General features: G+C 37.4%; 2 protein-coding genes across 7 annotated transcripts in view; one reads left to right on the top strand and one right to left on the bottom strand.

Annotated features, from left to right (window-relative positions):
* Positions 1-3018: 3018 nt before the first annotated feature.
* Positions 3019-14855, bottom strand: PCLAF (PCNA clamp associated factor). Of its 2 annotated transcripts, none has more exons than XM_010598039.3 (4): positions 11329-14855; positions 11040-11120; positions 8562-8724; positions 3019-3915 (listed from the first exon to the last, which is right to left on the bottom strand). In XM_010598039.3, the coding sequence occupies exons 1-4, from the start codon at positions 11462-11464 to the stop codon at positions 3870-3872; spliced, it is 426 nt and encodes a 141-aa protein (XP_010596341.2). In that variant the 5' UTR covers positions 11465-14855; the 3' UTR covers positions 3019-3869. The 2 variants fall into 2 exon arrangements, with proteins under 2 accessions (XP_010596341.2, XP_064123490.1); XM_064267420.1 differs by lacking the exon at positions 3019-3915 and adding an exon at positions 3924-6950.
* The window catches only part of TRIP4 (thyroid hormone receptor interactor 4), a 64980-nt gene continuing 59454 nt past the window's right edge, over positions 14813-20338 (top strand). For 4 of the 5 annotated variants that reach the window (XM_064267411.1, XM_003418356.4, XM_064267413.1 and 1 more), the window contains exons 1-3: positions 14813-14943; positions 18970-19139; positions 19811-19944. In XM_064267411.1, coding sequence (XP_064123481.1) covers positions 14843-14943; positions 18970-19139; positions 19811-19944 — 405 coding nt within the window. In that variant the 5' untranslated portion in view covers positions 14813-14842. Of the gene's footprint in view, positions 14953-18969; positions 19140-19810; positions 19945-20338 lie in introns of all 5 variants that reach the window. The other variant, XM_023558342.2, reaches the window with a different exon arrangement.

The raw sequence follows: 20338 nt of genomic DNA, 5'->3' as shown, positions 1-20338 counted from the left end.
AGGGTTTTCTTGGCCTTAATCTTTAAGGAAGCAGATGGCCAGGTCTTTCTTCTGCCAACCTTTCAGTTAGCAGCCAAGTGCTTAACCGTTGCTCCTTTACCTTGGAATAGGTCTGCTTGCTTAAAAGTAGAAAAACTTAAGAATAGCTCCTGAATTTGTTTTGTTTTCCATGGCAGTGAAAGTACTTGCAACTGCAGGCTCCAATTTTATTGGTCATGATAACCTCTTAGTTACTGATATTGGGCTGTTGTCCACCTCAGCTGGGCAGAGAGGAAATGAGCTTTGGTAACTTAAAAGAAACAGCAGGTCTATTGGTTTCCTGTACGCATGAGACAGCAGTAAATTGATTCACTGTAGGCAAAAATCAGTTCACACACACACAAAAAAAAACAAAACAGTTGCCTTGGAGTTGATCTCACTCTTGCACTTCAGACTTCAGTGTGCCAATAGGGGGGTGTTTAATAATTCAAAAACATTTCCACCCCTGCAGTGAACATGCATACATGTGGGAGTATGCACACAAACACACACAATTCAAATGGAATCTGAGCACATCCAGCAATTGTTCTTTAATGAAAGTGACAAGTGATAAACCTGCTACCATGACAAAATAGAGCTTGGATAAATATAAAAAAACTTTAAATTAGAAAAGTAAATAAAATTATGAGCTCAATGAGCAACAACATATCTAAAACTATGGTGGACTTAAAAGTTAAAACATGATTATGGTAAATACATGTGTTCTATAGAAATATTTTGAGTAAAATTAACAGTTAAGGTTAAACATGATGGTTTAAATCAATGTAGAAATGCAAATTCCTATGCATCAGCAATTTTTCCCACTGCCTGAAGAAAAATAATTTCTAAGCAGCATTTATTTAGATCCTCTCTTCCTTCAGCTTAAAAAAAAAAATCAGTCACTTTTGTGTAGGTGTATGAATAACTGGTTTGACTCCTAAATGTCACGTGACCTATATAAATTTTATCATTTTCAACATATTCATTGCTTGAAGACCTCTAAAGACAGATAGCACAACCCTCACCTAGCACTAGGTATTTGGGTTTAACTACACTTTTAGGATTTTGTGAGTAGTACTAGAAGGACAAGGAGGCCAAGCTCTTAACCACAGTGCCACCAGGGCTCCTTTTTGTTACTAGAGGAACCCAAATTCTTAATAAGAACCATAAGACAGTGCTCTCAGATCTAGGTTAAATGTCAAATAATCTTCATAAGTGAGTATAATACCTGTATCCTGTAGATCAATATGGGACCTCCAGACATTTTTCCCAATCTCTTGAAAGCTACTTTTTTTCTTTCATTTTTTAAAATGCTTCTTATAATCATTTAAGGAAAAATTAGCACATCTAATTTATACTTTTGGAAAATCCAACACTCTGTTACTTAATAATATTTAAATATTCCTAGAGTTCCACTGGCATCTCCAAACATAAGACACCAAAAGTAGAGTCCAACAGTTAATGAAGAAATTTAGTCAAATTTACATTTACGTGCATAAATATTATACATAAAAGACATAGCCCCTTTACACAAGGGGCTCAGAGAGACTCATTTAGGATACCATAGAGGCTGAAAGCCATGTGACACAAACAACACGATGTTTAGCCTTAGGAAGAAAAGGATAAAGATGTAAGAGCTATCTTTAAATGTTTGAAGGTTATCAAATAGAAGGAACAATTTTTTTCTATGCTATTTCAAGGAGAGAAACAAGAATAGGAGGAAGGGAGTTAGAAGATATATAAAATTTTAACTCATAACATTTTTCACAATTAGAGTTGCCAAATAATACAACAGGCCACCTAATAAATAGCTGTAACTGGCATGGGTTGAATAAGATAATTTCTCCCAGTTTTGATTCAGTGAGGATCTTCCCTACCTCCTCTATGTGATATTCAAAGGTAAGGGAACCATTTATAACAATGTTGGTTAGACCCAGGCCTAGAGATGAACCTTCAACTTTTTGTCAACAGTGAGTTAGCCTGAAAATTTCTAAGTATAATGAGATTTGTAAAGGGTATATATGGGAAAGGTTCAGTTAATTTTGACTTTATTTTCTACTTAACAATAAAAAAGTGGTAAGCATTTGTTATCTTTTAAATAACTCTTTGAGTATTTTTTCTATCTGCTCTTCTATTGTGAAACTGCATAAACAAAATACATATGATCCTCACAATATTGTAGCATTCAACAATTCTGGAGAAGTAGTTTTAATCATAGTTTGGTTAGGAATTTAACAATAGCATTAATAATTTCAATAATCTATTCAGAGAGGGAAGCCAGATCAACTTTGTGAAGGTTACAAAATTACAAACTTGGCTTAATTGTCATTTTAATGGATAAACTTTCATTCTTTAATCCAGTTTCAGTGGAACCAGGGGTCTGTACTGTTCTTTCCTTACATTTAGAAGAAGCTAAGTTGCCATTATACATTTTTAAAAAGCTTTGAAAAGGAAACATATTACATAGGACGCCTGCCTAGTAAAAGTGAGACATCATCAAATATTGCATACTTGAAAGGCCTGTAAATTATTTAAGAGTCAGATTTTCTAGAAACAATTATATATCAAAGTTAGACCTCATTGGGCACATTATCTTAAAGTCTTTGTCTCCACAACTGAAAAATAGCAAATCAGGTTTCAGACAGACCCATCAAAACTTGACGTTAGTAGACTTGACTAGAGCTACTCCTTAATAAGAAACCTAACCATCATGGAAGTACTTAGGATAAAAACTCTCTCCTCCCAATTCTGTGACATTGTGTTTGGTATACATCTCTAAAAAACAAACCAAAAAAGAAATCTACAATCATCAGAACTTGGTTTGGAAATTGATAAAGTCAGACCAATGCAGATTTGTATTTGGAAGGAATAAAAATGGATAGTGTGTTATGAAAATAAGTATTGCAAACAAATTTCAGGAAAAAAAAAATGCCCGTTAAAACAAGGTTAATTTTTACAACAGGATATCAGTGAACAAAAAGTCTGAAGAAGAAGCAAGAATATCAGTTACCAAGTAATATTATAAGCACCTCTTCAATTATACCCCTCGTTATCTTGAAAAATATAATGGTAGCTGTGAGGACTTCAGACATACCTCTGGGTTTATGGCATAATTTGTCTTTCATGTTTTATTGGTTTATTTCCAATTTCAAAAATTCAGGCCAAAAGGGTAATATTTTATGCTATTAATCCAAATGCATATTCTAGGAAAATTGCTCTCCATGTGCTCTGTAGAACGTTCCTAATTCTATGCTAGTATTTTACCTTTTTTTGTTGGCAGCTTTGATTATCAACCGTTTAAACGCTCAGGACCAAAATACCCTTAAATTATTCTAAACAGAAGGTACTCATCCAAATTTTTTTCAACATTGCATCTTTGACCCCTTTCTGAAAATGGCTATAGATTCAGTTTAATTAATACTGAATTTTTTTAATGTGCAAAAATCTAACTCTGCTTTTTTAAGCAAATAAAAGGAACAAAAATATGGCACTATTCCAATAATCAAATGCCAATAAAAATGGCAGCAATACAAAGATCTAAGCAAGTCTCAAATACAGATTTGTAATCAGAACACTATGCAATGATTTGTTTTTAGCAAAATCAAGAAGCTTAATAACAGGTAAAAAGAGGAAACCACATACTGCATTATGTTGAATACAAAGCTAAGTAGCTGTATATTATTCTTACAACCTCTCCAATGTCATAACTACTTGCTTTTAAATAAATTTAAGCCTAATCTTTCAAACAAATGCCTATTCAACACACCTAATCAGAACAAATATATTTATGCAAATTTACATCCTAGAATACCAAAGTAAACAGGAGACATTAGTCAAAGGTGAATTAAGTTCTATTCATTTTCGTCATCTGTGTGATCAGGTTGCAAAGGACGTGTTCTGTGGAAAGAACAGAGAACTTCAATAGACACCCAAGTATCAACTGTTTAAACAATAAAACAAAAACCGTTACACATCTGCATAAACAGGAACTTCTAGCAGTGCAGTGAGTCTGGTCAAGTGACTCGAAATGGGAGAAAATTAAACTCCATTAATTGACAAACCTACAAATTTCAAGTATTAGTGCAACAAAATTTTTAACAATTTATTTTGCCTGTTAATTAGCAGAATCAATGTTTCTCCTTTAGGATATGTGGCCATTTTTATTAAAAAGGGAATCTTTATTTCTGTAGTACCTTTCAACATGTTGCTAAGTGTACTGATAAACAGTATAATCTTTCAGCAAGAACTCTGTGATAATAAAAAACAAAAAAAATTAACCAATCCACTTGAGCAGAGAAAATATATGGACAAGTTGTCATATTTGACTATATACCCTTCTGAACAATATGAATGTATTACCTAATTTAAAAATCCAAAAATAGTTTAAATTGGCATATCGTAGTCATAGATTAGAAATAATTTACATTTCCCAAAGCCATTTTGCACTCATTATGCTTTTTCTAGAGAAAAATTCAATTAAAACATAATCGTAAATCAGCTTCCTTTTTTAGAGTTGGAGAAGTTCTGTGAGCACTACTCTAATATCCTTAGTTATCAAATTAGATCTAGTGAGCCTGAGTGGTCATAGAGCTAGGTAGTCAAAGAAGGAAGTGAAAATGCAGGTATTCAGACTTCGTATAAGATTATCACTGATTTACCTACTATTAGATTATAGAGAGCTCTTCATTGCATTTTCCTGGAAAATAAATTAAATTAGCAAATGAACACTTTCATTACCAAAACTTTCTTTTTCAAAAGGCCTGATTTATTTTAGGCATCATAGTTCATTAAGGTGGATACTCTTTCTCTATTCTGATTATCCCTATACAACTGATGAAAGTTTACCCTGTGTTTGGGAGAAAAATAAGGCCACAGGAGTAAGCATATTTCAGAATATGAATTAAGGAATTTAGAGTAGAAGTCCTTCAATAAACTCATTCGCTATTTCAATAAAGAGGTAATTACAATTTTCCTAAACAAAGACAAGTCTAAACAAAGCACCTAAATGAATAATGTAAAACTCTGTTACCTAGTTTTAGAAGAGTATTATTATGTCACAGATTTTATTATACCATGGATTAAAGTTCTTTAGAAAATCTCTCTCCATATGAGGGAAAGCCTGTGATATAAGTTTGATTCCTAGAATGATCAGTGTTATAGTCATATTTGACTGTATTGACAAAAATTTTTATTTCCTTAATGGAAGTCACAAATAATTCAGAGGATTGAAATATAGTCTAGAGCTAATATTAGCTTATTAAAGCTATTAGCTTATTCACAGAATAGGAAAGAAAGAACAAGGAAGAATGTTGCCCCAGACAATGAGAGGAAACTATAAAAGACTAATAGGGCCATAAAAGCAAGTCTATTAAAATAGCTCTATCTAAAAATGCATCCCGTTTGGTTAAAAATCAGTATCTTTACTGAAACCACAAATCATAATAGTGATGTAGCAAAAAGGCCTAAGATTATTACTGCTACAGAGCTGAACATTCTTTTCAAATATCTTACAAGGTGGATAGTGGGAACTCAGAAACCCTTTACTAATGACCTTATGAACAGTATTGACTAACTTCTAAAATTTTATATGCATAAACATAATTTCATTTATGCCAAATACTTTAATTGCTCTTTCAGCCATTTATTTTTAGTTTGTGTTCAATGCTAATCAATTCCGTAACGTGAGAAATTACACAATGTACAATCCAAAACAGATGCACCATGTTCAGACATGAAGCAAAAGGGGGTATTCATTCATATTCCATAGGTTGAGATCTACAGATTTGTTTGTTCCCCTGTAGGTTCCTCAAGATGGCAAATATTGGCTTTGGTTATTATAAGACTACTATGGCCATATTGGATACTGGAACATCTAAACATCAGTGTGTGACCATGTGAACCAAAGATTTCATGACAGTATTTCTACAAAAGTGTCTGTACATCAAAGCAGTTGTAAAGGATTTACTTTCCAGAATCAAGTCATTAGACTTAGAACCAGGTTCTAACTATTAAAAAATATTGACTGATATAGAAAGTATTCCAGATGTGGCAATTCTGATCCATAAAGTTAAACAAACAGTGTTTACAGAAAGAGTGTTAGTGAATTTAAAGCAGGCGAGATTTCAGTCTTCTCTTCTGAATTACATGATTTACATTATTTTTGGCTCGTTCTTGTTGGCCTCTTCAAAATTTGTCAGATATGCCTTCAAAACAGATCACATTTTAAATTGCAAAAATTATTCAAAATACTCAGAAATAAAAAGCATCTTAAGGTTAGTTGAAGTTGGTACACTTCTAATTTTTGGAATCAAGCTAAATGAATCTGGCATTCTTGTTGCGTGGGAATGCATGATGGGAAATTCCTGCCATTTGACTTTATAAACGGAAATGCAAGCATTACTCATGATAGCTGGATTTGGAGTAGAGTCCAATCCATCATTGCCCTAGCACATGTCAAATACTACATACCAAGTCAAATGCAATGTCAAATCCAAGGCCCCAAAGTTAAATTCCCAAGACAACAATGAAAGCTTAGCAATGTAAAACTTTATCTAGAGAATGTCAGCATTAAATTAGCACTGCTTAAACAATCCATCAAAGATTTACTGAAACATCTGCGGTTTCCTTCCAATGTACACACAAATAGAATCGTGAAAGCTTTTTATATTAATAGTTTTCATGAACCAAAGAGAAAACTGAATCTCCATTCCACAGCCCACCCTTTTTTATCTAGATTAAGGTGAAATCTAAAATGTTCATATTCCTTAAGTTACATTTAATGAAATCGTATCTTTAGTTAACTTTCCATGTTGTCTCCCTCTCTCTTCAGTCGCATACCTGAAACTTCAGCAACTATAATATTGGCATTCTTCAGTTAGTCAAATCCTTCAGATAGTCTTCATACCTGTCAATTTTGGGATTCTCAACATGTTCTGTATCAATAAAATAAGGTGTTGAGTTAGTAGATTTGATGAAGATCTGTTTTTTCCTTGCCACAGTGGATTTCTAGATGCTATTTGGATTGGATTTTAGAAGATAAGTGGGAGAATTGTAGATGTTGCTGGGCCTGTGTCTCTTAGCAGTAGAGATGGAGAAGGGAGAGGGAGACCACAAGGATGCTGGCTGTAGCCTGCAGAGTACTAGTGCTTCCCTTGGTGGTGGCAGCCACAGCACCTCCTGCTCTGCCTGCAGCAGTCTGTGAGTAAACCTGCCTGGGTAGGAGCAGCGCCAGAAGCAGCAACCCCAGCCCAAGCCCAGCCACCATCCTCTTGCCCATGTCTGCGTGGTCATTGCACAGCTTGTCAGCTAGCTACTCTGTGCATTGGAGGATCGCTGGGTCCTGGCGGGGCACAGGAAAAGTGCAAGTGTTGCCTACCAGCAGGGCCTCGTATAACAAGGGCATCATCATGGCCCTGACTTGGTGCTGCCTGCTCACCATGCCTGCCAACCCCCTTCTCCCCAACCCTGGCCAAGCACTTTATTTTTGAAACAAAACATTTAAACGTTGTTTAGAGAGTCTGAACACCATTACTTACAAATCTAATTATAAAAAACAGGTTTCCATTGTCTTTTTTCCAAGTGGCTTTTTTTTTCCCCTAGATTCTTAAAAGTGATGCATGTTTGTTGTTGACAACTGGTGAGTATGAGATTTTTACCCAGAGATAACCACTATTGATATTTGTTATGTTTTTACATAGTACATACACATTTTTAACACAAAAGGTCGTACTTCTGTATCCAGAATTTTTGCTTAACACGTGTTATGAACATTTACCTGTCTTAAAACTTAAAAAAAAGAAAAAAAATGATTTGATTAGTTTCTTAAGAAGGTTGCCCTCAATCTGTGTGTATAGATTTATCCTCACCTTGTTTTGTTCTTAAGTGTTACAGAGACGTTGAAAAGAAAATATGCCTTGGTGTCAGTCTTGGTTGTTTCTAGGTGAAGGGATTTCTGTATTTTCCAACATTTCTATGTTGGTTATATATTGTGGAAGCTGAACTAGGAAAGGTGGGGTTGATGGAATTCAAGGTAGAATAAACCAAAGTGAAAATACAAAAAACCAAACCCGTTGCCATTGAGTTGATTCCGACTCGTAGCAACCCTATAGGACAAAGAACTGCCCCATAGGGTTTCTAAGGAGTGGCTGGTGGATTCAAACTGCTGACCTTTTGGTTAGCACCCAAACTCTTAACCTCTGCACCACCAGGACTCTCAGTGACAATAGCTTTAAAAAAAAAAACAAAAACTATAGAATGTAGATAGTGAAAATTAAAGAATAAAGACAAGCGGTTCATGGTTAATAATGTAGCACTTATCATTTGAATGGGAACTGTTCCCCTTTGAGTGAATGGAATGGGTTAAAATAGCTTTTACTGATGTTTGAAATTTGGGACGTGACTTATAATAAAAGATTTAATACAAGTTTTAAAAACCTTTGGTTTGTATCATCAGCTTGAAGAGAAACTTCAAAGTTACTCAGTATTCCATTTGTCCTTTATTTTCCAGAATGTAACTATTAATATTTCAGAAAATAAAAACTTACTTTCTCTTTGCTTTTCCTAAGCCACTACTTCCTGCTTCTTCAGGAATCCGATTCTCTTTTTCTGAATCTTTAGAGGACAGACTGAAGAATTCGCCAATTCCTTTTTGCCACTTGGGAGTTGGGCGAACACAAACTGGATTCCCTCCTGCATACTTATTTTCAGCTGTAAAACATAAACAAATATAACTAAATAAGAACACAATTGCCATTCCTTAAGGGGGAATTTAATTCCTTTCTTTAACACCAAATTCTCAAGGGCATTGTGAAATGGTATTACATACATCTTAAAATTAGGAAATGTAACATGATAAAGCTGTATTCAGTCACTGAAGCTCAGTTTGATAGCGATCCTTCAGTCTATAAAAATAGTACTGAAAATTTTTACAACTGGAAAATATTTTTCATGTTTTCTCCATAAGCATCTGTTCAAATACTCTCATACTAAAGTTTGACAGACTTTTTCCTAATGTATAGGTGGTACTGCGTAATATGGACTGTCAAATTTTTACTTAATAAGGTTATTTAGTTAAAGCACATAGAAGAGGCAAAACAAGTACACAGCAATGTGAAAGTTTCCACAAAAATTGGTTCTACTTTTCAAAGCACCTGGGCTCCTTTCCTTCCAGCTCAAAAAGTAAATCCAATTCCTGATTATCTTTTAAGAGTGATAAAGTGGAAAAATTGAGGGGAAATCCCTGTCCTTTGTAAAAATAATGAACAGAAGATCAGTGGGAATAAATTATTGATACATGTATCTATTGCTTTAAACACATTTGTCTCAAACTCTAGCTGTTACAGAAAGCTTACAAAAGTTGCTTCCACGTAGACTGTATGAGGTTATATAGTTTTTCAAAATGGTACAAATGGCCTTTAAAAAAATAGCGATCCTTTGGTTCATAGTTTTCCTGAAGGAAACTCGTGGAAATGCTTTTGCCACTACAAAGTATATAGCAGCAACAGATAGTCCAGTACAGGGTTCAAACCCAGCTCTGCCGATTTAGTTGCATGGCATTTACCAAGTTATGTAACCTAGGCTGAAATTTCCTCATCTTTAAAATGAGATTGTCAATTTCATACAATTATTTATTGGAATTAAAAATAGAGATGTGTAAAATGCCTAGAAGGGTGCCTGATACATAAGCTGCCCAATGCATATTCTTTAAGGGCCTATTCATTTGGTTCTAGTGATTGAACAGTGAGCCAGAGGATGGAATGTGGCCCTAATGGAATTTAGTCAAGTGGTTTGTCATTATTGTTAGTTACCCTTGGGTCCATTCTGACACATGCCAAATCATATGTGCAGAGTAGAACTGCTGCATAGGGTTTTCAAGGTTGTGACCTTTCGGAAGCAGATCCCCTGGTCTGTCTTCCAAGGTGAATTCTGGATGGGTTCAACCTTTGGGCTAGTGGTTGAGCACTTAACCATTTGTGCCACACAGAGTATAATATATTCTCAGTTAGTTAATCTTTCAAAAATTTTGACTACTGTTCCCTTTTATCTGAAAAGACTGAAAAAGTAAATATTTTCTATTGAAATGTTTAAAATAAGGTGAAGTTTGAGTTAATAATCCATGAAGTGCTATCCAGGGCTTCGAACTGGTTCTTTCCGGTTCGGCTGCCTGCTCAGAATTTGTATTTCCACCCCAGATATACTGAATCAAATACATTAATGTAGATTTTGATTCATTATATCCGGGGCAGAAACGCAAATTATGAGCGGGTGCTCGAACTGGAAAGAACCGGTTCAAAACGGTTCAAAGCCCTGGTTCTAACATAGCCCTTTATGCTCTTAACTAGACCAGGGAATTAATCTACCTGCCGCTCAACTTCCTCCTGAAAGGAATTAAGTACCAGATGGCACAGTATTTTCTCCTCCTCTGCACAAGCAGAAGGAACAGTGTGAAGCTATTTCCCTTGCCTGGTTTCCCCTCCTACTCTCCCCAAGGCAGATCAGAAGCTGCAAACTTGGAAAATATATAGACGCAATACTTGAAAAAAGAGGAGGAAGGGAAAAAGAGAGGAAGGAAGAAAAGGAGAAAAAAGTGAGGAAACAACAGAAAAACGGTTACACTAGAAGACTATGTGATCAGCACTGTCAGTCATGGTGCTAATTTTAATCTAGTGGGGGGGGCGGTTTAAATAGTCCCTTACAAGAAAAAACCATCTGTGGATATTAAGAAAAATAAAAAACGCTAAACCAAAAAAGAAAAAACATTTGAAGTCCAACTGTGTCCATCCCTAACCCCAAGTCTTGAAATTCTCTTCCATTAGACCCCCACCTCTACCCCAGCCCGCCAAAAGGCCAAGGCCCCCTCACTGTATCAAAGGGCAAGGAAGACATTCGGGCGTGAGGATCTCACGGCAAATAAATTCCAAGCTGGGTCTGGGGACTTGCGGGTCAGAAGGACCGTGGCGCCAGGCGTGATTCCCTTTTGGGAGGGTTCCTCTTAATCCAGGAGCTTGCAGGGCGCGTTTTACCTTTCCGCGACGAGGGCGACGCGGTGTTAGTGGCAGAGGTGGAGGAGCCAAGCACCTTCCTGGGGGCTCGAGAAGCCACCACTGCGGAGAGAGGCAAAGGAGGGCGTCAAGAAGAGGACGGGTTCGGACAGCCCAGCCCAAGGCTTGGAAAGGGGGCAGCCGGGTACCCGCTCCCAGCAGCGCCCCCTCGGCCCGGCCGGAGGAGTGGAGCCCGGGGAAGCCCGGCCTCCCTCCCGAGGCCAGGCTGCTCGGGGTCCCTCAGCCCTCGCGACCGCGTCGGCTGCCTCACCTTTTCGGTAGGTGCCCGGGACCCTGTCTGCTTTAGTCCGCACCATGTTGAAACCGGAAGAGATGAAAGTAGCCAACTGGCTCCCCAGCCGAGGACGTTTCTCGGGACAAGGACCCGAAAACGAATCTCCCGCCATCGTTTATATCCCGCGCCTTCCCGCGCTCTCCACCGGCTCTCCCGAGCCGCCGCCCCCATTGGCTCCACGCCGTACTCCCCGGACCAATCGCGAGTGTCCCTCGGCGACGGCCCAGGACTCCGCGCCGTGCCGCTAAGTCCACCAACTCCTTGAGGCTTGTGATTGGCCGCCGCCCGCGATGGGCGGTACCGGGACGCTTTCCAGGGTGCCCCAAGTGTGGATGTTAGAGTCGTGAAGCGGACAGATAAGAAAAGAAAACCTAGCAGACAAAGACAGCGAATTCCAACATTTCTCCCAAAGTTACTACAGGGTTCGATGCGTAATGATTGACTCTGGAAGCGAAACCTGAAATTAAGCGAGTTTTTTGATGCAAATCAAAATAAAGGTAGCTTTTTTTCTACAGCATTCTGCCTCTACAGCATTCATACTAAAACAGTTCTATGGAGTGGGAGAAAAGAAAGCTAATACAATTTATTTACAGGCCTCTTCTATGTGTTTAGGATGATGACAGACTTAAAAGAAAAACTAGGCGAATTATATATACATAAAATTTTTTATGTATATATACATACATACATAAAATGAATAAAACGTTTTCCAGACCGGTATGGTCTCCTTCAAAACCAAGCCCATCGCCGTCGAGTCAATTCTGACTCATAGCGACCCTATAGGACAGGGTAGAACTGCCCCGAGGAGCGCCTGGTGGACTCAAACTGCCGACCTTTTGATTAGGAGCCGTAGCATTTAACCACTATGCAACCAGGGTTTCCGGTATGGTCTCAGAGCTCTTTAAAATCTGGCCAAATACACTAACGGTATAGACCTACACCCCTGACACACAGTGAACAACACAACTCTAGAAAAGGAGCTGGTAACTAGCTATTTTCTGTCCCGGTGGCTGTTTTCCAATTACAACACCCCTGGGGAGCGATTTTCACTTTCTGAATACCATCCATTTGTAACACCCATCCCAGTGCCTTGGGATGTATTCTGTTAAACGCTCACTTGAAAGGCAACCCTGAAAGTTTACGTAGGGCATTGATTCTCTCCCATAACATAGGGTACTCGGTACTTTAGCTGGAATCAACAATTACCTTATGTTACAAAAGCAAAGGATCTAGGCAACGGGTTAAATTAACATTACAATAGTAGTAAAAGCTTTGAAAATTACCTGTCGTTTCCTCTAAACCCTGGAGTCTAAGATTACAGCCAAATTCCTACCAGGAAAATCAACAAGCCTCAGGGTATTCTTTTGTTCTTGGTCTTCACGCCTCCCATCTCTAGGCACAGGGGTTCTTCTTCAATGCGCATGATTTTCTTTTCAGTTAAAGTGGTTGCAGAGCAGTGATTAAGAGCTCAGCCACTATCCAAAGGAAACCCTGGTGGCATAGTGGTTAAGAGCTGGCTGTTAACCAAAAACGTCGGCAATTAGAATCCACCAGGCGCTCCTTGGAAACTCTATGGGGGCAGTTCTACTCTGTCCTGTATGGTCGCTATGAGTCGGTAATCGACTCGATGGCAGTGGGTTTTTGGTACTATACAAAAGGTCGGCAGTTGGAATCTACCAACCGCTCCTTGGAAACCCTATGGGCCAGTTCTAGCTCTGTCATATAGGGTCGCTAGGAGTCAGAATCGATTGGAAGGCAATGGGTTTGGTTTGGTTTTGTACATTGGTCTGAATTACTTAACTCAAACTCACATCCCAGATCTTAGCGAAGACTGGCACTTCAGAGAGAATCTACTAGCTTTTTCTCCTAGTCCACTTGCCGAGTAAATTGCTAGAAAGAATTGCAAATATATCTTTGCACACAAGGGGAGTCTACATCTTATTATAGCTGTGTTGTTTGTTTTTGCTTGTAGCTTTCTGTTTTTAATACAGCTGGTGACAGTGAAGGATGCAAGTTAGAGGAAAGAAGTTAGGAAAAAAGCAGTGATGCCTAGTAAAAACTTATAATTTAAATATTTGCTTTCCAAAAGTGCTTCTCCTTTACAGTAATAAAATACAGGGCGCTGTGTGGTGTGAACCTGAAAATTTTGAAGGCCTGGCGCATTAAAGAATAGTTGTAGTATTTATGGATAAAATTTCTGCCTAGTTTTATATCAAAGGATATTTTAAGTCATGTTAAATGGGCATGCCTGCATTGTTCAGGCTGAAATGTGATAATGATTGTATATGGTATTATAACTACACATCACAATTATTAACAATGTTTACGTTATTCTCACGGACCTAGTCATTTCATTATAACATACATCGTGTGCTAAACGTTGGAATACAAAGACTTAAGGCATAGTCTCGATCTTCAAGAAGTTAACAGTTTAGTTATGGGGGTTGAACACATACAGCTCTAAATAAACAATCTGGATACATTAATTCGTATTATATGTAGCAGATTTTTATGAAAAAGCAGAAACTTGCACCCATTATTAACATTCAGAGTATTTCCTTTAAAAAATGTTATAAAATCATACATTTAAAAGATTTATTCACAACAAAACAATCTACATTGAATTTAAATCAATATACTTATATGATCTTGATTATTTATGCCAACGAAAACGTTAGCATAAAAAGAGGAAACAGCATTCAATTTACCGTAATTACTTTATGTAAACAGCTAATGGGGCTGAAGGATTTTTAACCTATGAATGTAAAGCAAAGCCAGACAATGAAATTTACTAATTCAGTGAATCAGAAGACATTATGCTCTACGGAAAAGTCTGGCTAAATTTTTCCCATCACGTTGTCCCAGAAGACTCTTAAATCTGGTCACCGTAAACGTCTTAAAAGTCACCACAGAGGACTCAATGTGGAAGGTCTTCAGAATCAAACCCCCTCATCTGTTTTATTAAAAAGTTTTTTCCCCCTTGAGCTTGCTGAATTGTCTTGGCCCTCCTGGAAAAGATCTGGCTCAAAAATTTAAACAGGAAGAGGTTTTAGCAGTGTGAACCTAGTACTAGACTACAGGGGTTATTAACAACGACCACAGCAACCACAGCAAATACTTAATAGCGCTTACTTTTGCCAAGTGCTACTTTAAATGTCTCACATAAAACCAGGTCCTCGGGTATTTTTCCCCCGAACTGTAGTTTCTATAGACATTTGCTCTTTCTTCTCTGCAGAATTCCCCATGGTCTTCCTTGAGTCCTATATCTGACAACGTGGAAGAATCACGAGCGGATCGAGCTCGCAGACAAGTGTAAACAAAAAAAGTAGAAATAGGGGGCCCAGGTGGCAAGATCCGTGTGGCGGCGACGCTACAACTCCGGGCGGTGTCGACGGGCGGAACCCGCGCGAGCGAGGTCGGTGTTGCGCAGGGGACTAGTGGGGCGCAGGACGCGGGGCTTTGGCAGCCCAGCTGGTTCCGGCTAGGAAAGATGGCGGTGGCTGGGGCGGCGTCCCGGGAGCAGCTGGTTCACTGGTGCACCCAACAGTTGCGGGAAACTTTCGACCTGGATGTCAGCGAGGAGATCATGCAGTGAGACCGGTTCGGGCCTGAGGCGGGAAGGAGCTTTGGAATGTGCACTGGCAGAGCAAACGGGGAAACGGGGAGGACTGAAAAGTTGATGAGTGGAAAATGTGATAAAGGCTCCGTTGTCGGTTTCTAGGCGCCGAATTTTGGCTTTCGGCTTTACAGTTTAGCTTCTGGAATAGGTTGTCAGGCTCCACGATCTGCCAGTAGGACCCTTTTTCCTAGGAAAATGCCAAAACCCTGGCAATCAGACCTGTAAGAGTGCCCCGGGAGCCAGTGTCCTTAGAAATTCTCTGGAGAAAAGGGATAACCAAATGGTCTTTCCAGAACACTTCCTCTGGACGTTTTAGTTTGTCCCGTCTGAACTGTGTCAAATAGGAATTTAAATGGGGGGGGGGGCGTGGTATGGCGCAGACAGCTGCTGACTCAGGAGTCCCAGGTTCTATTTTCTGTTGTAATATACCTGCTTTGGAACCTTGGGTAACTTAATTTCCCTCTCTGTACCTTAGATTCGTCATCTATAAAATGAATAACTAGCAAAGCTTATCTTTAAGACTTTGATTCTTATGAAATGGAGATAGAGAACACGATCTAACACCTGCTTTCAGTCGATTTGTTTAACTTATCTGTTGTTGGCAGATGCTAGGGCCACAGAGACGATCAGTACAGTTAGGTTCTGCTTCCCGGATGAGTGCTAAGGTGGGGGACGTGGGGGTGTTGCGGGAGCTGGAAATCAAGGCCCCTCCTTGAGATTTGAGAACTCGGAAGGTTTCCTGGAAGGGATGGCTTTTCACCTGAGGACTCAAGGATGGGTAGTCGGAGTGGGAACGTCTACAAAGATGGGATGTAATTAAGGAAGCGAAAGTAATTCAGTGACCCTGGAACCAAAATTGCAATTCTAAGGCTTTTGTAGGAAGTTCGGTGAGTTTGGGAGAAAATTTGTTGGTAAAGAGAAAGTTAAGAGAGCCTATTTAAAGGACTCAAAAAAATACTGGAAAGGCCTACCAAAAAAAAAGCCAAATTGTATGGTTTGGCTTTTCCCCTTATTTGAGGGCAAGATTAAATTGAATAAGTAGTTTTTAAACTTTTATTTTAAAGCAGTGGAATGCTACCAAATGAAATCACGAGAATTTGTGATATATAAAATACAAAAAAAAAATTGTTTTTATTAATACAGATGTAAGTAAATTCAAATTTACCACAATAGTCACTCAGTTAAAAACAAAAAAAACATTGAGGCGATTTTTGATGCATCAACAATTGGAAATGGGATATGAATGATAGATGCAGTCTTCTCAGTCTCAGAATCCAATTGTATTTTGTTTGGTTTCAGTGTCAAGAAAATTCTAATTTTCATGGTTATTCTACAGCTCATCCTGCAGCCCCAGATCTCTTCAGCTAAACTTATCCACACTCTTGAAATTTGAAGAAAAATAGGTTTTCAAGTTGAATCACTATGCTAAACACCTGCTTGCATTTTTTTTAAATCATACGTATAAGTTAGACAAGAAATGCCCAAAACTTCAGTACTGAAACTACCTATGATATAGTAACTATTGAACTACTTGTTAGATGTTTACTAGTTCTTGTACAAGAGGCTGTTATTGCCAAGATGAAAGCATTTACTATGGAAATTTGCTGGGCTTGCATGACATTTAATCACAAATGACCTAGGTGTGTGGTAAATTTGTACTAGAACAATTTCATATGAGCAACCTTGAATAGACCTGAATTAAAAAAAAAAAAAGACAGCATAGAGCTACTACCTTCCTAATCAGTGACACATTTGTAAAACATGAACCTCTGTACACAGAGTTAGCAAGATAAACGTTATTACACAGTCTGCATAAATCTGTTTTGATTGTCTCCATTTTTATAACATTTGGTATATAACACATTTGGATGAATGCTGTTCTTTATTATACTTTGTTAAATATTTACAATGAAGTTTAATCAAATGTTTTTGGAATTCTTTTAAGTTCTTCCCTATGGTTTGAAAACTCCAAGGTTAAATAATCCCTTGAGGTTCCTTGCAGCTCTGTGAGCCTTTGATACCAGTAAACCAGTTGCTATAGAGTCTATTCTGACTCATGATGACCCCATGGGTGTCAGAGTAGAACTGTGTTCCACAGAGTTTTCAATGTCTGATTTTTCAAAATTAGATTGCCAGGCCTTTCTTCCAAGGTGCCTCTAGGTGGACTTCAACCTCCAGCCTTTTGATTAGCAGTTGAGCATGCTAACTGTTTGCACCACAGTGTCTGGGTAAACTTGGGGATCAAGTTGACTAAAATGTAAAAGTTCTGAAAAGCCATTGTCTTTTTTTTTTTTCAATTTATGGTAGGTTTGAATACACTCTTTATGAGGCCCAAAGCAGGGCTTTGAACTGGTTGGTTCAGATTCAAGCCCCTGCTGAGAATTTTCATTTCTAACAAGTTCCCAGGCAATGCTAATACTACTGGTTAGGGACCAATTCTGAGAGCCACTAGTAGAGCAGTGGTTCTCAGAACTTTCTATACATGAGAATCACCTGGAGATCTTGTTAAGCCGTAGATTCTGATTCCCTGTATCCTGGATGGAAATGCAGATTCTCAGCAGGAGTTCAAACCCAAACGAACCAGTTTGAAGCCCTAGCCTAAAGGCACAGATTTGCTCACCTGTGTATCATAACTCTGCAAATCTACCACATTAGGAAAAGGATATAAAGTTAATAATAATTTTTCTTGCTTCCTGTACCAGTGTGTCTAAATTAGAATTTCTTCAGGTCTTACAATGCTTGCAAGGTCTGATATCTTAATTTATAAGTAATTTGTATGTACTGTTAAGACATTCACTATAGAAAACAAAAAGAATCAGAAAAGGATAAAGGAAGAAACTAAAATTACTATAATGCCTCAACCCATAGATGACCACCGTTTCCATTAGTATGTTCTCATCATCTTTTTAAAATAATTTTTAAAATTGTAAATATAGATGACAAAACATTTGCCATTTCAACAATCTTCACATGTTCTTCGTGTATTTTTTTCTAAGTGTATTATAATGTAATACATTTTCAAAACATGTTCATTGTAGAAAAAAAAAAAAACACAAAGACTGTCTTTCAGCCTACCATACCATTCAGTGACATTCATTTTACTGTATAGCCTAATAGTCTTTTTCTGTACATAAGTGTATGTATATATACATTTGGGACCATATGCTGTACAGCTATCCTACTGTTTAACATTATAATGGGAACATTTTCACAAGTCAGTAACAATTATTAAAAAATTTGACTTTTAGTGGTGTTATAATATTACATATGTAAAATCTAAAAACCTGAACTTATTTACACCTTCCCCTATCAAGAGACATTTTAAATAGTTTTTAGTTTTTACTCATTCAAATAATGATGCAGTTAACTTCTTCGCATAAGTTTTTTCTGTGTTGTTTCAAATAGGGTCCTAGAAATAGAATTTTTGGATCATTTTTAAGGAACTTGAAATATATTGGCTGATTTCTAGAAAAGTTGTACTGGTTTATACTTTCATTTCACTTTAAGGAATCTTCTATAACATCTCCTTAAAATCTATGTATTCTGACATAATGCTATTCTTGAATATAGAAACAGCAACTGGTTAGATTGTAGTATATGTTCATGTCGTTAGCAAAAAGTAGGAAGATTTTAGATTTTGCAATATAGCAATTAAGTAATTCTTATTGTTTACAGGAAACTGTAATGATTGCAGAAGTATAATTATAGGAGCTATTTCTGTGTTAGGGACAGCCCCGCTAGTCTAGCTTCACAGCACTGATGTGATTCTAGAAATATAGATAAATAGTAAGTGGTTGAATATGTGTGAAGGTTACATTATGTGCTACTGGAGGTCAGGGCCCTAATCAGATTTCCATCCCAGCATCTAGCATAGCAGTTGACTCAATGTAAACACTCTGATGGATTCGTGAGTTAATGGTTCTTACTACCTTGGTGATTATTGAAAAACATATTGGAAGCTAGCTGTGTTTCAACAGCTTACATCTTTTCCTCCTGAGGTATGTTTTGTCAATTGAGAGTGCTGAAGAAATCCGAGAATATGTTGCTGACCTCCTCCAGGGAGATGAGGGGGAAAAAGGACAATTCATCGAAGAGCTCATAATCAAATGGCAAAATAATGATCAGGAGTCGATTTCTGATCCTTTGCAGCAATGCTTCAAAAAAGATGGTAAGTAAAGGATGAAATGTTCTTTATTTCAACACTAGGTTTATAGGATCTGGTACTTTCTGTCAGCCTACATTTCCTCACAGTTAGTGTAAGCAGAATCAAATGTGTCCTTTTTATAGTTCAGTTTTATATAATCTGTAATGAATATTGTTCTAGTTCAAATTTTTCAACTTAGAAAATATCAGAAGAATACCTGTTTCCAGACACAAAATGTGGCTTCAGAATAATTTGAAAGTTTTATATTTTCAGGTATATTTGTACCTGGACAAAAGTAAAATGTTGATTAATTATGGTATGAATAGCATTTAGAGGTTAACCATTTAGTTAAGCAGTATAAAAGATGAGCATCAAACTAAAGAATCTAACTCATATTTAGCTGTAGATTATTGTACAATCTATAATATCAGATTTTAATTCAATTTCTTAATCCTAATCAGTAGTATTTTTGTTGTTGTTCGTTATAATTGAATACAATCTTGAAAATGATGGCTTAAATTTAATTCTGGTTTGAGAGAGAAAGGTAATTAATTTAAAAATCTGCCTGGCTTGATATATTGGCTCAAAATATTGAGAATTGTCTTCTTTTTTTAGCTATTAGAAGTTTAACAATGAATTCTGTTATCATCAGTCCGTGTGTGTGTGTGTATATATATATATTTTCTCATTTAAAGAAATTTTAGATGGGCAAAGATCAGGAGACCAGATAAAGAGAAGTAGACGGAAAGGGAGAAACAGACAGGAAGTCCCTGCATTTGCTGAGCCTGACACAGCCATAGAGGTCAAAACACCTTTTGATTTGGCCAAGGTGAGTGCTTATAGAATGAAGCTGTTTCTGGCCATATGGAGAAGAAGATCAAGTGACTAATGCATTTCAGAGAGCAAAGTGTACACATTGGTCTTGAATGGCAGCTTTTCAACAAATGCGTGATAGAAAATGATAACTATGACATGCCGCTTTCTGTATAGTAGACTTTTTTTGGCAGCATGAGTATATCAGTAATGTTTGCTTAGAGATGAGACTGAGATGCATCTGTGTCTGTATATTATATATGATGGAACATATTTAAGGCAGGGCACGAGCACTTCATTTTCAACATTCGTTGTGTGCTTATACTAAAAAAAAAAAAAGCACAATTCTAGCTCTTGTTGAGCTAGTGTCCACCACCACCATCATCATCTTAATTCAGCTTTTAGAACTT

The sequence above is a fragment of the Loxodonta africana genome, chromosome 13, assembly GCF_030014295.1.
Source record: "Loxodonta africana isolate mLoxAfr1 chromosome 13, mLoxAfr1.hap2, whole genome shotgun sequence".
Taxonomy (NCBI): Eukaryota; Metazoa; Chordata; class Mammalia; order Proboscidea; family Elephantidae; genus Loxodonta; species Loxodonta africana.
Note: the sequence above shows the minus strand (reverse complement) of the source record. Positions and strands in the feature narration are given on the sequence as shown.